Source organism: Penaeus vannamei, chromosome 34 (assembly GCF_042767895.1).
Source record: "Penaeus vannamei isolate JL-2024 chromosome 34, ASM4276789v1, whole genome shotgun sequence".
NCBI classification, from domain to species: Eukaryota; Metazoa; Arthropoda; class Malacostraca; order Decapoda; family Penaeidae; genus Penaeus; species Penaeus vannamei.
The window spans coordinates 7,396,998-7,416,997 of NC_091582.1; the positions used below are offsets into that span (position 1 = coordinate 7,396,998).

General features: G+C 36.0%; 2 protein-coding genes across 6 annotated transcripts in view; one reads left to right on the top strand and one right to left on the bottom strand.

Moving 5' to 3' along the window:
• LOC113814509 (uncharacterized) overlaps nt 1-2,854 on the top strand; it is a 30,461-nt gene extending 27,607 nt beyond the window's left edge. For both annotated transcript variants that reach the window (XM_070145522.1, XM_070145523.1), the window contains exons 35-41: nt 1-9; nt 258-473; nt 559-717; nt 839-943; nt 1,058-1,150; nt 1,496-1,714; nt 2,052-2,854. The exon at nt 1-9 is cut by the window's left edge and continues 72 nt beyond it. In XM_070145522.1, the coding sequence (XP_070001623.1) occupies nt 1-9; nt 258-473; nt 559-717; nt 839-943; nt 1,058-1,150; nt 1,496-1,714; nt 2,052-2,282 (1,032 nt within the window). In that variant the 3' untranslated portion in view covers nt 2,283-2,854. The remainder of the gene's footprint in view (nt 10-257; nt 474-558; nt 718-838; nt 944-1,057; nt 1,151-1,495; nt 1,715-2,051) is intronic.
• Nucleotides 2,855-7,989: 5,135 nt separating this feature from the next.
• The window catches only part of LOC113814510 (exportin-T), a 33,211-nt gene continuing 21,200 nt past the window's right edge, over nt 7,990-20,000 (bottom strand). For all 4 annotated transcript variants that reach the window (XM_027366552.2, XM_027366551.2, XM_027366553.2 and 1 more), the window contains exons 2-20: nt 19,390-19,529; nt 18,993-19,109; nt 18,673-18,792; nt 18,376-18,537; nt 17,630-17,746; nt 17,376-17,476; nt 16,963-17,131; nt 16,338-16,417; nt 15,324-15,465; nt 14,879-15,085; nt 14,459-14,641; nt 13,641-13,841; nt 13,290-13,422; nt 12,838-13,022; nt 12,292-12,435; nt 11,980-12,168; nt 11,651-11,860; nt 10,851-10,997; nt 7,990-10,672 (exon numbers count right to left, since the gene is read on the bottom strand). In XM_027366552.2, the coding sequence (XP_027222353.1) occupies nt 10,403-10,672; nt 10,851-10,997; nt 11,651-11,860; nt 11,980-12,168; nt 12,292-12,435; nt 12,838-13,022; nt 13,290-13,422; nt 13,641-13,841; nt 14,459-14,641; nt 14,879-15,085; nt 15,324-15,465; nt 16,338-16,417; nt 16,963-17,131; nt 17,376-17,476; nt 17,630-17,746; nt 18,376-18,537; nt 18,673-18,792; nt 18,993-19,109; nt 19,390-19,449 (2,937 nt within the window). In that variant the 5' untranslated portion in view covers nt 19,450-19,529 and the 3' untranslated portion in view covers nt 7,990-10,402. The remainder of the gene's footprint in view (nt 10,673-10,850; nt 10,998-11,650; nt 11,861-11,979; nt 12,169-12,291; nt 12,436-12,837; nt 13,023-13,289; nt 13,423-13,640; nt 13,842-14,458; nt 14,642-14,878; nt 15,086-15,323; nt 15,466-16,337; nt 16,418-16,962; nt 17,132-17,375; nt 17,477-17,629; nt 17,747-18,375; nt 18,538-18,672; nt 18,793-18,992; nt 19,110-19,389; nt 19,530-20,000) is intronic.

Here is a 20,000-nt window from a genome sequence, read left to right on the forward strand (position 1 = left end):
CCATGGGAGGTAGGTGGCACATGTATTAAAGGATTAGCTCTAATGGAAAATATATATATTTCCCTGAAGATATAGATAATTCACTGTTTTTTGTGTGGGAGTGCATAGTAATAAATCAATTTTGTTGCCATAGAGGCAGTGCAAGTGACATTATGGATGACATTTAACTTTTTTATGTAAATAGTTATGGGTGAAGATTATTTCATGGACAATTAAATATTAATGATAGAAAGTAATAGTTCATTTTTTATCCTCAGGTGGTGAGCATTGACATTATTGGTCAGTTTGTTACCTCAGACCGAGGTCATGTTTTTGTTGCAGTCATAATTGATATGTTCACCAAATACACTGTGGCTGTACCTCTAAGGGATACTACAGTAGCTGACTTGACTTCTGCAATCCAAAGCATTGTCTTCCAGCAAGGCCCTCCAAGGAAATTTATATCAGATCAGAATGAAGACTTTATCAAAGAGGTTTGTAAACTTTTTAATGATTACAACAAAATCTTATTATAATTTATGCAGACAAGTTTTATATTGTAATTTTAATTTTCATCAGCTGAACCAGGGCCTAGAGATGGATGTTGGCCTGGTGGGTAATGTGGTGGCAGTGAGCAAGACTCAGATCAACCGGCCAGATGAAGCCAGCATTAAGACCTCCATCTTGCACCATTGTCTAGAGTCTGCCAGCTTTTGGGATGATCTGCTTCAGAGAAAGGTATTTAATTTTGTTTCTAAAAAAAAAATATGTAGGATGTTTTCCCAATGGAAATTTAAGCTTCAGAGCTGTTAGTTTTTCAGTGGAAATCAGTGTACTGAGTGGTTTTACTAAATTTCAGGTTTATGAAATTAACACGACGTATGTAACTGCCAGTGGACATACTCCATTTTACCTCATGTTCCATCGCCAAGTTAGGCCATTGGATTTCAATTCCAGCTTCCAGGTAAGAATACTAAAGAAAGATAGAAACTATTATCTATAATATATGTATATATAAATATTGGTGTTTTCTTGTTATGTCTACTTAAGAGTTTTACTTTAAAAAAATGATTTTCAGGTGAATGGTAATGGAAAGCCAACCTTTGTGGTAAGAGACATAGAAAGGTATATGGAGGAGAGGGAGCAAAAAGCAAATGATATAATTAATCAGGTATGTTTGGTATCAGTGATTTCCTATAATATTGTTTTTTCTTCTTAATTTCTTTTTTTCTCTATGAACATATTCTTTTATCATCAATTACAGTTTGATTTCAAACCTAGCTGATATTATTGCCATGTCAAAAGTTACTGGATCTTTCAGCTGTTATTAATTTCAGACTTTTTCCTCCAACTTCAACATCACAAATGTGAAAAAGCAAAATATCTTTTGCTTTCCTTTTGTATGGAATGCACCATTTTTAATATGACTTTAAAACTTGGCATTTTTTAGTTAATATCATTGATAATTTAAGGTCTACTAATGTAAAATAAAATGTAATTTCTATTTATCCTGAAGGTGTTGACTGGCCAGTCATCACAGTCAGAGCATAAGATTTGTCCAGAGGAGGTTGCTGCAACTGAATGTGTGGAGAACATCACCACAACAGCATTGCTAGATGCAGTGCATGAAGGCAGTCATGAGCACCAGACCAGTGTTCAAGTTGTAACTGGAACTTCTGGGCCTGATGAAGATCATGCTCACTATACGCATGTGGCTCATCTTTCAGAAGGACAGGTAATACACTCTTTTTGGATCTTGCCTGGATTATTTGTCAATATTAGTAGTAGTAGTAGTAACAGTGGTAATATTGTTATTAACCCTCACAATCCAAATGATATCACCATCATGTCATGAAAATTTTAGCTTGAGAGGTGGTGTGACATGAACTTGCCATTGTGAGCATTTTAACTGAAGGCTGGGGTGACAGGAAAGAATCACTGTTAGGGCTCAAAGCTCTTTCAGGGTGATAGATGCTGTATTTGAATTACTTTTTTTTTTTTTATTATATTGAAGTGGCTGTCAGTAATGAACTGTAATATGTGATCTTTGATGTCCAACTTAAAATTTGCAGGTGATTCAAGACCCAGGAGGCTCGGTATATGAAATGGCTGATGGTGAGGGTCATGTTGTGGTAGTAGCTGATGGAATGCCTGGACTAGAAGATGGAAGTGAAGTACCTGGTCAACATATGGTAGTTGTTCAACCTGGTACAGGAGACCAGAATGTGGTCATGCTCACAGAGAACCAAGTTATCATGGAAACAGTGGATGGTCAGCAGTTTACATACATGCCACAAACATGAAACAATATCAGTCAAAATTTTTACCATTGACTGATTGTAAATCTGTGGAAGTTTCTGAGTTTAGTTGGCTGAAACTTAAATGTATCATCAAGAGCTGGATGCTTGCTTATGCAGTTGAATGAGAAACTTATCCCTTATGAAAGGCATCTGCAACAAAAAGTTTTGGAAATAATATGGCTGTTGATGATTCTTTGCATTAACAAGGTAGATGATTGGAACTGCAATTAGGGGGAGAAGGTGTAAACTAACTTGGATACTTTTTTCAGCATTGAAGTACAAAATGTATCACTTTTTATGCCAAAGTAATTGGAATTTTAAGAGATTTTGATTCAGATATTAGCAATAGAGATGCTATATATACTCTTGCTTTTTTTCTTTTCTATGAATAAGTTAAATAATAGACATGTTATAAAGAGGCTGTTAAAATGTGTGAAATATATAAAGTATATTTATGTTTTTTTCATGTCATTTGAGAGTTATTACTCCCCTTAAAAGATTATTTATAAAAAATGAAAATTTGTATTGGTAAGGAAGTGACCCTTTTTAAAATAAATGAATTGAAAATAACAAAATAATTTAATTTCCTTGTGATATATATTAATACTGGGTATCAACATTAACCAACAGTAGGTTACAACATTGTGTATGCCTCTTATTTCTACCCTGTTTATAGTTCTAGATATATATAATTTTTCATATTTTTTCCATAGAAGAATGTTACATAGCTGTTTCCATGCTTTCAACCTGATTTCTCTATAGCTTACTTTTGTTGCATTAATGTAAAATAGAGGAAATTCAGTCACATAATGAAACAAATAATCTGCGGAATGGATTCTGATAAATATTATTTCTCTAAGGACACTGATCATGTAGATCCTACAGAAGCTGGGTTGTAGTTTAACGAGTTAACATATTTTACATATATTTTTCTTCTGAAAACTTTAGACAGCTCATGACTATTATCACCATAGTTGAATATAATTCATACTAGTACATGATTATACATTATTTTATGGAAATTACCAAAAATTATAGTAGTTTTTTGTGAGGGTCAAGTCTTATGTATGTACGTGAAGGAGGCTTGACAGTTTTATACTAAGTGAACTAGTTAACACTTATTATAGATTTGCATTTTTTTCTATGTTATCCCTAAATTGTTTGATTAATATTCATCTTCATGAACTGCGATCTCATGACTGTAGTGCACCAACCTGAATAATCAGTGCTTATGAAAGTTTACCCTAACAGAACATTGAACAAATACCTTGCCAGCCCTACTCCCCCCCCCCCCCCAGATATTTACTCACTGTCAATGACTAATTTAAATGGTAATGCCGGGGAGTTTGGTTCTGCCCTTTCCACCTAGCAAATGAGGTTTTCTGTGGATCCCATTAGCAGGGCAACTGCTGAAGCTCAGGATGGGTACAAGTATTATTTGACCCACCTGCGCTCTGGTTGCCAACCCAATGTGAGGCCTGTGGAGCAAAGCCCAAGGGAACCCCACAGGTGGACGTTGGGCCCCACAGCCTGCCACCCCTTTTTACATGGGGCAATATCAGAGGTGGCATCCACCCGGAGCAAATACCTATGGTTTAACCTCAGGTGGGGTGTCTGGGTAGGAGATGGGAACATCCAGTCTTTACAACAGGATGATAGATTACCCCTGCTATTGAGGGAACTGAAGCAGTTGGTTGTGGTGGCTGCCCTCTCAGAAGTGAGAAGACTTGGCAGCAGCATGATTAGTATGGGTGGGTACACCTATTAGTGGTCAGGCTTGGGCGATGGTCACCATCTTCAGTCATAGCCATCACCAACTGAGTTTAACCATTGGTAGTAGAGGTTTCTCTGGTTGACAAGTGTATTATTATGAAGCATACTTTTGGCTTTGTCCCTCTTATTGTGTCCTACCAATGTCTGTAAACTCAATGAGAAAGAGGCATTCTATGCCAAACTCACATCTGGAGCAGACAAATGCCCCAGATGAGACATTCAAATTATACTGGGGGATTTCAGTGCGGCATCCAGCTGTGATTGAGCTGGCTACAAGATGTCTGTCAGTCCTCATGGCTCAGGAGCTGGTTTCAGTAGTGAGAACAGCCTCCTTCTCCAGGACTTTGCTAGGTCCCAGAGGTTGAGGATTTCTAGCTCCTGATATCAGTGCTACAACCCACATAACTGGACTTGGTATAGTGATATGAGTACTGTGGGTACTGTCAGCATTTGCTTGAGGATCCTCCAGAACTACAGAGTTTACTGGAGTGCCAAGTTCTGTGGCACTGACCAAAAAAGAGGGAAAAGGAGTGTACACTTAGGTTTTCCAAAACAATCTCTTGATTGGTTAACAGTGCTTGAAAACCTGACGGACCCTTTAGCTCTATGGGATTCCTTTAAGCATGAAACACTCAATGCAGTGCAAGAGTCCATTGGTGAACCCACTTGGAGAAAGCAGAATTTCATCTTGCTGGAGACACTGGAAGCCACAGATGCCTGTTGTGTAGCTCGTCTGAATGGAAAACGGGATTTGTGCCATTCCTTAATGCACAGGGCTCGGACTTAGCTGAGAAGGGATAAGGAATAGATCATCTGGAATCTTACAAAAGGGGCAGAAGGCTATTTCCTAGTAAATGACCTTTGTCTTGCCTACCAAGCCCTGAGAAAACTGAACTCCAGTCCCTCCTCTATGGAAGAGAAAGGGGATTTAGGACTGTAGCAACTACGGTGGTATCACATTGCTCAGTATACCAGGCAAGGTTTTCGCCCTTGTTTATCTGAAACAGATCTGCAACCACCTAATAAGGCACCAAAGACTGGAGCAGTCTGAATTCACTCCTGGCAAGTCCACAATAGACCATATCCTAGTGCTTTGGGTCACTGTGGAATGCCATCATGAGTTCTGGTACTGAGAGTGCAGTACGGTGTGGTGGGGGCCTGTTGAGCTTCTTTCCTGTTAATTCAGGAGTGAAGTAAGGCTGTGTCCTTACACTAACGCTTTCCAATACTTGTATGGGATTGATAATTGGCAGAGCTACTATCTAAAGTCAGTGTGGAGCAACACTTGGCAATATCTAGGTCACAGACCTCGACTTTGCCAACAACACTGCTATCCTGAGTCTCTGGAAACTCTGGTGGTGGCTCTTGATGCATTCAGCAATGAGGCAAAGCTCCTGGCCTTAGAGGTCTCCTAGACGAAGACCAAGGACATTGAAGTCACAGAGAGCTTTTATTACTTTGGTAGTGTAGTCCACGTCAGTAGATGGATTGGCTGAGCAGCAGGAGCCATGAACTCTACAAGAGTATTTGGAGGTGCCAGTACCTATGCAGGACTAATTTACATATTTTCAAGGCCTTGATACTTCCAGTTTTGCTCTATGGAAGTAAAATCTGGACACTATCTAGTGCCTTGGAGTCGTGTCTCAATACATTTTGTAACAGGTCCTTATGCCAGATCATAGGTTAGCAGGACCAGGTGTCCAACCATCAACAACACCATGAAACTAGCATGGGACCTGTTATTTGCATAATCAATGACCACCAACTCAGGCTGTATGGGCACCTAGCTCGTTTCCCTGTGGATGACCCTGTTCATTAAGTTGTCTCTTTACTAGACAATCCTGCATGGAGGAGGCCCATGGGAAGACCTAGGAAGTCGTGGTTTGGGCAGCTCAAACAGACCTGTTGTGATGAGCTAGAGCTGAGAACCTGCCAGGTGACAGGCCATGAGGGATCCCTGAGGTTGGAAGTGAAAGGTGAATGCATCCATACGGCCCCCATCGGCGTCAGCTGCTTTGATGATGATGCTGAATTCCGAACAATTTGGTCAGAGAATCAGTTCTTTTAGTTCTTTTTGGAAGTCAAATCATGCTGAATGATAATATCTAATGGTTGAATGTCAATATCCCATGATAAGATCCTCTGCTTGAAATAGCTGGAAAGACTTCAGGCTGTGCAAAGGAACTCCATGAATATAGACTTCAGTATTCTACAACACTGTCCCTCAGACTTCCCTGAAGCATTCCCTGACAGGGGTAGTGGATGAGGTCACCTGTGAAGAAAACCAATGGCTGCACTTTCAATTGTGAGGCAATCAGTAAAACTTTGCCTTTGTATGATGTCAGAGGAGGGGGAATGGGTATACTAACTGTCATCTGTTCGTCCTCTATAAAAGCATCTAGATCTCCTACAATTACCACTGAAGGTCTGAGGAAAACAACATATTGAGGCAATCCTGTGTGCCAAAATTCCTGCCTAGACCTTGCTCCTGCCAACCTAGGAGTCGGTCCAACTTGGGTCAATTTTCTCAAAGAGAACTTCAGAGAGTTGACTTACCTTCCTAACTCTGAGAGTGATCATTAATTTGACGTGAAGATCCTGTAGAAGAATTGGATTGATTATGTCCCATTAATTTGATGTGAAGATCCTGTTGAGGAAATGGATTGATTATGTCCCAGTAATGCCAAAGAGTGCTTAGGATAATTAGGCCTGTGAGAGATGCGATAAACAATAGTAGTCATCAGGAATCTTACCCTTCACTGGTTGTGGCATCTGACAAATCAGGGATCAAAGTATTTACACATCATAAGGCAAATAATGAAGCATTGTTCTCTAGAGATCTGATTTTTAATTTACATTTTTTCATTCACATACTTCTATTTTTTACCATTACTTCATCTGGAGGTAACTTTTCTAATAGAAAAATCAGTCAGTCTTGAAAGACTGGACACTTCTTTGGTCATCTGAAGAATCAGCCCAGTATCAAAATCAAGATTCTTTTAAATTGTCTTTGCTGACAATAGCATTCGTTTAGCAAGTATGGTTATTATGGCTAATGCATTCCAGAACTGTTGAGTGGTACTCAGCCATGGAGAAAAATCATCCCTGCAGACTTTTGAAACAGAGAGGAACTGTGATAAAATTATTTGTTCAGAGTCCATTGGCTACTATAATCCACACATAGATGGTGACGGTACTGTACAGGGTGCCGCAGCAAACCACTTAGTATTGTGCATTGAAAGCACTATATACATAAAGGAATGATGGCACTTGTGTTGTGGTTTTGCTATCAACAATACCTTCTGACACAAAAACACAAAACCAGAGTAAACAACACAAATTAAAAAAAAGCACTTAAAGACAACACACTTCACTGCACATAACTTCACTTGAAAATTCCAAACCCCCAAAACTGCTAAGAAACGGACAAAGATTGCAGATATTATGTCTGTTATCTAGGAAAGCTACAAAACTTTTCTTCTCACAAAACTGTAGTGAATATACATTCTCTTCAGTGGTTTTGTGAAATCTGAGGTCAACTCATCGGAGCTTCCTATGTGTTAGAACAAGTGGATTGGGGTAAGTGGTCAATTGATGGTTGGGGTTATTTACATTCTGATGGGCATTTATTTCTTTTATACTTTTAGCATAGTCTCTACACAATCTTCACACCAGGCCAGACAGAAAATTGAAAATGATCCTTTTTTCAATCACTTATCAAAAAAGTTTTCTCAACACTTCTTTATGGCCTTCTATACTACTAATGAAAAAATTGAGTTTAACCAGGTAAACTATACTCTAATAGGAATCATGCCTTAGTGGAAATAGTTTAAATATTCATTTAGGTGGATTTAACTACTCTCTTAAAGTAATTTATACGATACTTTCGATTCTGTTCCCATTTATGATTCCTATGGAGGTAGATGAAAGATAAAAAGCTGAAGCATTTTTTTATTATAAAACATTTCCAGTTGGAGTTTTCATAAATATATACACACACACACCTTTACCAATACAGGGAACATTACCTGGAGTAATTCTTCATTTACAGCACTCTACATACTTGTTAATCATTTCCAAATGATTTCAATGAACTCTACTGAGAACAGTTAGAGTTACACTTATCAAGTTACTTTACCATGTAAATGCAACTAATATAGAACCCATCACAAGCAAGCATTAGAACACTGCCAATAATTGATGGTATTTAATTTTCATGTGTATATTTGTATGTATGCATATGTGTATTTAAATATAACAAAACAATTAGAAAAATAATTGATTAACGAAAATATCAGGCACCTGCACAATCCCAACGAGATCACAGTATTTGTGCTTAAGGCCACTAACCTATGTCTGTAAGCTAAGCTATAGGAGAACAACAAAGAGCAATCAACAGAGGAACTCACTTGTGTAGGTCTCTCAATGAAACAAGTACAAGAGCCTCTGTGACACTGTAACATAATAACAGGCATCATTATAGTTAATGTAAGTACTTGAACAAGATGTTAATGAGTAATAATGTGAATGACTACACCTACACACAGTCTAAAATACATGGGATTTTGTACCCCAGAGAACAAAAAATTAAATTATCATATGAAAAATGTGAATTATCAAACAGTTCCATTATTAATTGCTCTTGGAGCTCCCTTGATTATAGATTCATTTACAGACTATAGAAAAGGGGTTCTAATCAAGGTGGAAAGTTTAAGATAGATCTCAGGTCAACATTTCATTAGTATGTATGTATATCTTTACATAAGATAAATAAATAAATAGTAATATAATTTTTGAGTGAAGGTCAATGCCAGCAATTAGAATGAGTTCTCAAAGATTTATCCCATATTATAAGCATAGCCTAAGACTTTACATTATACTATTAATTAACATGAAAGATTTTATACAAAATTTCATAACATTCATTCCAATTATGATTATTCCAATGAAATTGTTAAAATACAAGTAAGGCACTCACAAAACACCAATAAAGTCAAATGACTGCAAGAGCCTGCTATGGCAGACACCAAATTAAATGTAGAAGTGCTGACATCCCATTAAATAGTGTATTAGTGGGCAACTATAAGGTAAAGATAAGGTTGTTAAATTAACTTTTTTTCAATGAGACTTGACTGGTAAACAATAAAGAGGAAAAACTAAATTTTGTTTCTCTCAGTGCAACAATTTTTAAAATACTCTTGGAAATGTTTTATACAAAATATGGAATGAACTACAATACATCAATGAATAATGAAGAAATGATATGTGATCCAAATAAGCATGATCTGAGAAACTGATAAAACAGGTCAATTTTTTTTCTTTTTACTAATATACAGCATACATGCAGGATTCTGCAAATAACAAAGTGCACCAGCATCACTTGTCTCAATGTACAGAAAACCAGAAAAACTAAGAAATGCCCGGAAACGGAGAACTCAAGGAATATGGCATCTAAGACATATGTTTATTTTATATTATAAACTTATAATTTCAATATAAATATCTGAGTTTTAGCGAGTCATTCTTACAGGAGTTTGAGCGGTCTAATCATATCTGCCTATCACAGTTAAAACACACCCACGTGACTGAACGCTGGTCTTGTTTGTTGCAGTAAGACAAGCAACTTGAGACCAAGATCTCACCCAGCTGCTTGAAAGCATTTTGCAAAACATCACTTCAATCATGCTGCTTTTCACTTTGAATAAATCCCAATCTAAATTATGATAAAATTTTCTAATTTTCAAAAGGCAACAGTCAATTAAAATATGAGATTTGTTTCTTTGCATTTCTTTTTAGAATTATCCTTATTTCAGTTTAACCCCAAACAACGATATTAAAATTTAAGAGTACAACAAACAATTGATAAATACAATTAACATGACTCTGACCTCATTTCATATGTAAAATATGAAAAAAGCAATACATCTAACAACAAAAATTAACAATGTCCAAACTGAACATGTGCTTGGGATATCACATTTACGACTTCATGGTGAATGGAGAAGCAGAGCCAGCAGTGCCTAAAACATGGAACAGCATCACTAAGCATACGTGTCACTGGTATATTCCCGGCAGCAAGCATAATAGACCAAGGTGTGCAGTCACTCAGGATTTCAGAGCCGTCATCCACTACTGATTTTCAGCAGATATGACTGGAATTAGTTTCCAACACTATCTTTTCCCCATTTTATCACTTAGATGTAGGACTTACATTACAATTCTGACATAAAAAGAAAAGAAAAAAGGGGGGAAAAGTAAGAAAAGAAAAGAAAGAAAAAAATATAAAGAGAAAAAGAAAAAAAAAATTATGCAAAGACGCCTAAATCCCCTTACAAAAAATCTTCCCCATCTCACGACTTAGCTCTCTGAAAGAACAATTTACTATAATTTCTGAAGAACTTGGCATCAGATGTAAGGGCTTGACAGTATTCACTAATTAAGTCTGGTGAGAGCTCCATCTTTGGCAAGTATTCAGAGCGCAAGTAAGAAATCAGTTCCTCTCCACGTTTCTTGTAGATGGATTGCAGACACATGACTGATTCATGGAGAGCAAGAATGGTCTGAGCATCATTCAGATCAAAAGTGGTCTTGAGTGGAGCAAGGAAGCATGCTGGAACAACCTGGCAAGAAGCAAACAATCATCACGACGGTTACAAACTTAAAACATCCTATAAATCAGCAAGAACTATATGACTCAAAATCAGGTAGCTTTTTCTAAAAAAATATTAAAAATAAAATTCAAAAATATACACTGGTTGATCTTTCAAGCATTTATATCTGTGCTTTTAATAATCTCACCTGCGTGTAGAGAAATTCCAAGAAACCTGGTGGACCTGTGTCCTTGTCTCCCCATGCCTCAGTGAGTCGTCGCAGTATTACAAAACAATTCTTCTGTGCCACAGGATCTGGAAATTCTACAGCTCCTTGCACTACTGACATCAGAACCTATAATGAAAGAGTAATAGGTCATTAAAACATGTTAAATATGGATACTGAGACCTGTTACTAAGATTCAACCTTGTATTCCTTAGAAGCTCTAAGGATCCATCAGGATGGCTTCCTTGCCAGTCCGTTCTCAAAATTATGATAAATATGTATACACTAATTCTCTTCACCTATCTGACATACTATCTAAAAAAAAGTATTATAAAAGAACATTTTTTCTTCTATCTACCTATCTCATTATATACTATCTAAAGTGTTCTAAAAAACATTTTTTTCTCTTTAACCCCTTTATGATGGGTACACCTAAAGCTCTCATGACATAATGATGTATGACTCGTATACGTATCAAGCCTCACTCTAGCTAGAGCAGGTGGGCCGGCTGTACACTGCAATCACCCTGGCAGAAAGGCAAGACTGTTGCGTAATAATTACGTCACAGAAAATTCTGGCCCTGCCATGATAGGGTTAACAACCAAGCTACTCTGTTACAATATCCAATATCCACTCCTTGTTATACCTATCATTCAATATTCTGTAATTCTATCTAATTTTAATGTATGTTATGTAATGAAAATAACAAAATCTACCTTATAACATTCTCTATAGTAATAATTTAAATATGATAAATCACAAAAACTAAATAATGCACACACCTGATTAAAGATGTTAGAATCTAAGGAAGCCATAACATCAAGAAGGTTATTAGACACAATAGTTGTCAGGAAGAGGTAGTAATTCCGTTGGAGTAGTCTCCGCGTTCTCCTCTCTTCTTCATCATTCTCTTCAATGGGTTCTGAGAGGGCTGAGAAGATTGCAGACACCAGTGGGACAAAGATGCTCTGCAGAAATGGACTGATTTCTTTCTGTAAAGAAAAAAAGGGTGGGAAAAAAAAACTTTACTACCAAATCTCTAAAAGTGAAGATAACATAAAAAGAAATGGATGGCAAAAATGTCCATGATATACTGAGACCACTTCAATACCTGGAATTTGGTGATGGTCTGGTTGATAAGCGGCAGGTACTCTGTTAAGATTGTAGGTGAAGGTGTATGAAGAAGAGCTTGAGATGCAGGAGGAAGCAGTGGCATCAAGCTCCTTCCATCCAGACAGACCACTAATCTGTGCATCAACTGCCGAACACCAGAACCAACCATCTCTCGCTCTACTCCAACCTGAAGAGATGAAAATGTAAGTATAAGAAGAAAAAATACATTAGCACCTAATGACACAAGTTTCAAGAATTTTCCTCTTAAATAATTAAGCAAAATTATACTGTAACATGTATCATTACTTACATTGAGACAGCTGATAAAAAGCTGCATAGCATCAAGATACAGCTGTACACAACCACAGTCTTGCATGGAATTTTGGTTTGAAAATGCCTTAGAAGTCCTTGCAGTCACAGATGTTGCATGGCATATACTCTTTGCAATGTTCATCTGTGGGGATAAATATCTCATAATTTCTTTCCCCTAATATATTCTAAAGCCATGCAAATGTAATTCTATTCACAGGGGAAGAAAAGACAACAACAATATAAAATAAAACCAACCACCATAAACTTCATGACCATATCCCTGCAGGTACAGCTACACTATATACTGATATACAGACTTAGGTTGTGACTTGGTGATACTAAAAGGGATATGGTGTGGTGTAGAGGCAATAAATATCTTTTACATTATATATATATTTTTTTTCTTCTGAAAAACATTATATGAAAATACCAAAAAATGAAGTCTATTACAATGAACATAAACAGGCACATAACACACAGCAAAGATAACTTACATTTGGAACTAGGAATAAATATGAAAAGGAAATTTAGATGGTAAACTCACCTGCCTAATAGGGTCCTGTTCCTGTGCTAACCTCTCAGCAAGAAGAGTGACTTTGCTAAATACAGGGGATAGTAAGTTTCTCATCATCATCTCCTTCCGCTGTGGCTCAGCACTGCCAGACACAATCAACATTGCAGCAGCTTCAAACACATACAGCTGATCATCATTTGTCAGGAGTGGAGTTACTAGAAGTGAAGAACAAAGAATTTTAAAAACTAATGGTCAAATAAAGGAAAATATCCATTACACAATTAATTCCTGGGATAAATACAAGGAGGATTCATAAAATTATGTTTTTATTCATTTATTATTTTCTGGCAGATACTATCATTCATCCTTCTTTTCAGTGAATGATAATAGGAATGAACTTCCTAAATATAGCAAGATACTTACCTAAGCATAATACTTAACACACATACTTAAATGTAACAAGTAAAGAAATATTTAATTACTTTGTCCATTATCTGGAGGTGCCATCACTAGGAGTTCAGAGAGTTGCCCCAAAATATCTTCTGTGTAGTTAATGATGTGACTCTTAAGACACCGTACGATACGTGAAAAAAGATAACTTGTTCGACTGCGTACCTACAATAAGTAACAAATTCAAACAATTAATAAGTGTTAAAATGTCAATTACATATTTAGCTAAACTTAAAAACTTCATAGCATTTACAGGAAAGCTTAAGAAACATTTGAGAAATCAAGTACTACTTTCAGCATTATATTTTCTTTTCATTGTAGATTATCTTAACACTTTCATTAAACAATAAAGCAAAATCAGAATAAAACGCATTTCAACTTACTCTAGGGCTTCGATTTCGCATGCCCCGGACATCTAAGAATGCCGTCAACATGCCAGGTATGTACTGAGGCTCGCAGGCAAAGAATTTTTCATAGCGTGCAACACACTCAAAATATTGGAGGGAAACAGCTGGATGAGAGTGCCCAGACACGCCAGATGTTACCAGCAAACGCATCATTTCTTGCATAGTGGAAGTTTTGACCTGCATACAAAAGAAAAAGAAAATGAATAAATCTATTATCATTTTGGAATCCAACGCATAAAAATTAATAATTCTGAATACAAAACAGAAGCATATTGTTTTCTTTTACTCACATAAATTTACATATACAAAAATATTTAAACACACAAAGTTCTCTAACAAAAGCAATGGTTTAGCTACATGCCCTAAATATAATATTTTGACTTTTATGAGGATCATAACATTATGAATGTGAAGGACTATAGATACTTCTGAAGAGGCATACAAAAAGCAAATTACAGAATAGAAGTGAATGTTCTATTTCTTATTAAGGAACTACTGCCTATACTTGACTTTTCTTTCAGAAATCATGTCAAATTCTGAATTAAATGTATATTAGTAATAATCAAAATGGGATAACAGTATTACTGTAACTCCATTGAAACAAGTACACACTCATACCAGATTTAATATGGGGAAATGGGAAAAGAACCTTAGTTACCTCCAACACAAGAACCAGCCATGTCAAAAGAGAGAAAGAGAGAGAGAGAAGAAAACCACAAAACCAACACAGGAAACACAAATAATAGTTGGGCATTATGGAATACTCAGAAAACACTTAATTGATGAACACTGACCTGTGACACATGTCCCTGATGGAGATCCGGGTCACCCACCTGGCAGGGCCCAGAGAAGTGGTTGCCATGAGAAGCGGGGAGAGCCTCGCCCAAGCTGTAGAGAAGAGAGACAGCTGCCTCAACGTCTTCATACGATGATCCCTGCCATCTGTTTAGCGTTGTAATGACATAATCCTTGCTGACCTGTTGTTGGTAGAGAATTGCAAAGAAATGGAAGATATAAACACAGCCACCATCTTGGTAACAATATCAATAATTTTTCAATATACTTATGAATGACATCAGTGACTGGTTCAAAGGAAAAAAATCTTATGCAGAAAGTCATGTGGATTTTTATAACTATAAAAATATCAAGTCAAATTGGAGCATCAAAACTGAAGAATTTTTTTTCTGATGAAAACAATACAAAAAACTACTTACTTTTAACACAAGTTCCGGAATCAAAGCTGCTAAATTATCAAACACAACTTTCAATTTCTTACGATATTCATCAAACATGGCTTCATCCTCCCCAGCTTGTTCAAAGTTATAGGACTCGTCGTATTTTGTTTTAGCAATAACTACATATAACATATTCTCTAGCAACCCTCTTTCAACATCAGTGATGCAACCAATCTGCTTTATCAACTGTTGGGGAAATAAGCAAAGGACATAATTAATAAACAAATATTTATACCCTGTACTAAATCAAATGTCAACTTCACAGGCTCACTCACATAACTAAACTGACTTGACTATGACTTTTTCATTCCAATAATGTGAAAGAAAACAACATATTCATTAAAAATTTAATAAATGTATTAAGTCTAGTTTTCTGACAAGAAAAATTATATGAAATGCTTAAGCACTATATCTAAAAAGGTACCTGAATATAATCCCGAGCAAAATCAAAAACTGCAGCGGATATGTCATCATAATCACTAGCCATGAAGGTCAGGAGTAACGTTACTTTGTTTTCTATAGCATATCGAACCATTTCTCTTTTTTCAGCATCTTTCTTGTCTAATCTGAAATTGGATAAATGGAAACATAAATAAAAAAATAAAAAAAACAGCAAGTTACTTTATAGCACAAAAATATTACATCAGACAGAAGAAAAAGAGACAATTTAAAGAGAGTAGGAGGTAGGCTACAAGCTAAACTGGAAGGCAAGTAACAGACAAAGATTGAGGGAGTCAGGCAGTGGAAATCAAGGAGAAAAGGGGGATGTAAATGAGAATGAATAAGACTGACAAAGAGAAGGAGACAAAAGGGTGTTAGAGATTGAAAGTGAGGGGTAGAGATAAAACTAGTGAATGAGGTAGAGGAGAAAGCCAAGGAGAAAGTGACAGACAGAGGGAGGAAAAAGAGAGGACAAGTAGAGAGGATGGACTGAGAGAAAGAAAGAAGACCGGTAAGCATGAAGTGACAGGGAAAGTGTGGAAACTAAAGTAAGGAAGGGAAAGAAAAGGAATGACTGCTAGAAAGGAAGGACAAAGAATAAGGAAAGAGAGTAGGAGGGTAAGGCAAAAGCATAAAAAGAGGGAGCAAGGGGGCAGGAAAGAATAAGACAGAGGTAGGGAGGAACTAGAAATGACAAGGAGAAACAAGAGTAAAAAAGATAAAGATAGGAGATAGACAAGGAAAGAAGCAACAGAAGTGTGGGGAGAAAGGAGAAAGAGAGAAGAGTTGATGAAAGGGAAAAAGGGAGAGGAGAGAGCTAAGAAGAAAAGAAAAAGAGGTAAGACAGAAGTGAGGAGCAATATTGAAAGAAGGAATGACAAATAAGAGAGAAACAAATAAGAACTGATAAAGTAGCACACATATGAACACCAATACATCCTCAGAGCAATATTTTTATACTCACTGATAATATATGTTATGAAAGAAATTAACTCACTTTTGCCAAGCAAGAATAAGTTGAACACCAATACCATTAATTAGTCGCGCAAGCTTAACAAGAAAGTCCGAATCATCATCCTGTGAAGAGTAAGCAATAATAATTAAAACATTCTATAACCATTTATAAAAATATAAATTATTTATCATTGCCAATTAATATTGCTTCTTTTCTTATTACTATCATCAAGCTCTCTTTAAGCTGGTAATCTCAATTTTGTTCTATTACTACAGTTTATACTATTTCAAAATTTTAAATCATGCCCCTATATCACTATATGCATATGCTATATTTCTATAATAGTATGTATATATCTAGTTTTAAACTGATATTTCAAATTATTATTTATTAATTGACCTATATCTAAAAAGTACTGCTGCTACTGCTCTGCTACTGCTACTATTATTACAAGTATGGCTACTACTACTCTTACTTATGAATGTAGCAACTAATATCAAGAATACTACTAAAATCGTTTAATCTTTTAAAAATAATTTAGTTTTACAGTTATTGAAGCAATAATAAATGGAATACCAAAGCAATCAAACAAAATATGGGAAAAACATACTACTTCTGCAACAAACAAATAAAAAATGAAGTTTAAACATACACACAGAAAACTTACATCAACAGGTTTCAAGACACCAGCCTGGTCCAGGACTGTAACAAAGGATTCGATAAGCTGTGCCTTTGTGACAGGGTCCATACCCTTAGTGATAATCTCATGGATGCAATCTGCTGCCGCTTCCCGTAATAGAGGTTCTTTCAAGTGGTCTACCAACTTGCACACAAATCTGAAATTTAAGGGTCAAATATAAAAGATTTCAGGATAAAGTCGAGTTTGCCTAGAGGTCTAACCTGATTCTGAAAAAACAATTAATATTACATAAACTAATGATCAGTATTGCAGCTTAAAACAACCAACAAATACATGCACATAATCGGACCACAATATTATAAAAGACCCTTTACTAGATGGAATTAGGAAGACAGAAGAAGAGAGTGATAATTCCCAATAGCCTGGATTCCTTCACTTACCTATCATTAGCAATAAGAGAGATATCAATCCAGGCAATGTATGCACCAATGACATCATGACACTGACACACCAGCTCAGCATTGGTTTTCTCATACTTAACCTGGAAATTTTAAGACCACTAAATACATAATCCAGATTTAGGAGTCAGGTAGTAGAAAAGAGGTATCAATAACAAACATAAAATTTCCCATCACAAGGACTAACCATATGAGCAAGACAACCTAAATACAAAACGAGACCATTTTTGACTTACCAAAATGTCATACCAGGAATTGGTGAGGTCTACTACACAATGTTCTCTCATGGTATCTTTGATCCTAGTATTCCGTTCAGTCTCAGCTTGTGAATGCATTATTTCACGATCAACAACCTGAACAGAAATCACATTTATTAGTCATAGAAGTAAAGGTATATCAATTCAATAAAAAGAAGGTAAACCTAAAGTTATTCCAGTATAAAACATGAAGTTTTATCATAACAGGATTTGTCCTGGAACACAGCTAGACATGATATTAACCCTATGTCACTGGGAAAATGTAGTATTCACTCTAGTATAGTTTTGTGAAATGTCTCTGCACACAGATGGCTCCAAAAGTGCTTAGCTAAAAAGGATTCACTTAGCAGACCTTGTGACCTTACCTGATTTCATCTTTTCTTGAATTAATGGGATTATTTTGCCATCAAATATCAATGCTGTAATAATTACTAGAGACATTATAATCATCAAAATGTTATTGACACTACTATCAGCAATATAAGATACCAGAAAATATTTACAAAAATCAAGGAAATGGGTAAACAGCTGAGACAGGTAGTACGCAGAATTGGCTCATAGGTGACTCAGTACTTATGGAGCCATCTATGTGTAAAGACAAACAATTGACTAAACTCACAGTGGGCATGGCATATATGTATGACATCCCCAATAGCATCAGGTAAAAAAAAAATTCATAAAAGCTTAAACAAATCACAATAAAATAAAATAAATATATATATTACCTCAGCATCAATAGCCAGCAGAATCTTCAGGTACAAATTAACAGCTTGTGGTCCAAGCTGAAGCATAGATAAAAGGTCGGCAATAAACGATGGCCAGCGTGCTGGATAGTCCACAACAAATACCAGGGATAATAACTGTGCCGTCTTGTTCTGGATATATACCTGTAACACCATTCACATTTAATAAATCAAAAATATTTGTCAATTATTAAAATGAAATGCATCCATGGCAACATTTTTTTCTTTTTCACAAAATGAAAATATAAAGAAAAATATGAAAATAAAAGTTATACACACTTTCTCTGGTTCAGTTTGCATGCAGAGAGCTGTCATCCACTGGGAAAGTTGTTGTCTAAAGAGGGACTGTTCCTCTGGTGTGGCACTGAGGTAGCCAGTGCGTGAGTAATGCTCTAGCACCTGTTGAAAGAGCCCATTGTAAGTACTATATTTCATATTAAATGTTATTCATAACTAACATACTTATTCATAAACCACAAATATACTTCTTATACTAACAACCACTCTACTACAAGATCAGGATAACTTTCTCCTAATTTTACTAGACATCTAACCATTTCAAGTGGCCAAAAAATATCAGAACCACTCCTACTACCAACCTGTAAACAAACGAACTTGACTTTCTCATCCAGTTGTGATCCACCTGTGCTAAGCGTTGCCCCACACATCTGCCAGCCATCATTGCTCTCACGCAGTTGTTGAAGGTATTCTAGAGCCTGAAGAATAACAAAAATGTTTGTCATTAATACAAATGAAAGGAAGAATGACCTTGGTAATAACACTTACAGTAGTATAACAGAAGCAGCAGTAGTTGTGGTAGCAATGATGATGATAATATTGACAGAAATAATAATAAAAAATAATAATGAAAAATCTAAATAACAACAAAGATATAAAATCCTACAACCACTATCTAAAGTCAACAAAACTAATCAATTCAAAATAATAACCAATAGAAGCAGATATAACCAATAACAATAAAACAGTGCCATTTACTTGAGTATGTTGCTGGTGATTGTCAGGAGCCCAAAGGCCGTGCAGCATCTGGGCATCCATTTTGCGAGAGAGACCGGCACAGCTGGCTCCTCCAGCTACACCTTCCTGGGCCCGTTCACAGTTGCCAACCAAACTACAGTCTGAAAGGAAGAGGGGGAGGATCAGCAAATGCTCTCTATGTAATTCAGGAAATGAACTCAAACTGATTTCAATTGAAAAAACATTAACTTCTTCATTAAGCAGAAGCAATAACATTAGAAGTAGTTGTAGTAGTTGTACAAGTGACTAATAACAACAATTGTAAAAGTGATGGTGATGATAATATCACAGCAGTAGAAGTAGTAATAACAATAATAACAATTACAAAAGTAATACTAATAGCAATAGTAATTAAAACTTTAAAATCAATATTAATAATAATAATAATAATAATATTAATGATGATCCTTACTATTATCACCATAACAGAAGTAAAGTAGGAGTAGGAATAGTAGTAATAATAGAAAAGTAATAGTAGTAGTAGTAGTAGTAGTAGTTGTTGTTGTAGATGTAGTAGAAAAGCTGTAGCAGCAGAAGTAGTGGTAGATATAGTAGAAAAGTATTAGTAGATG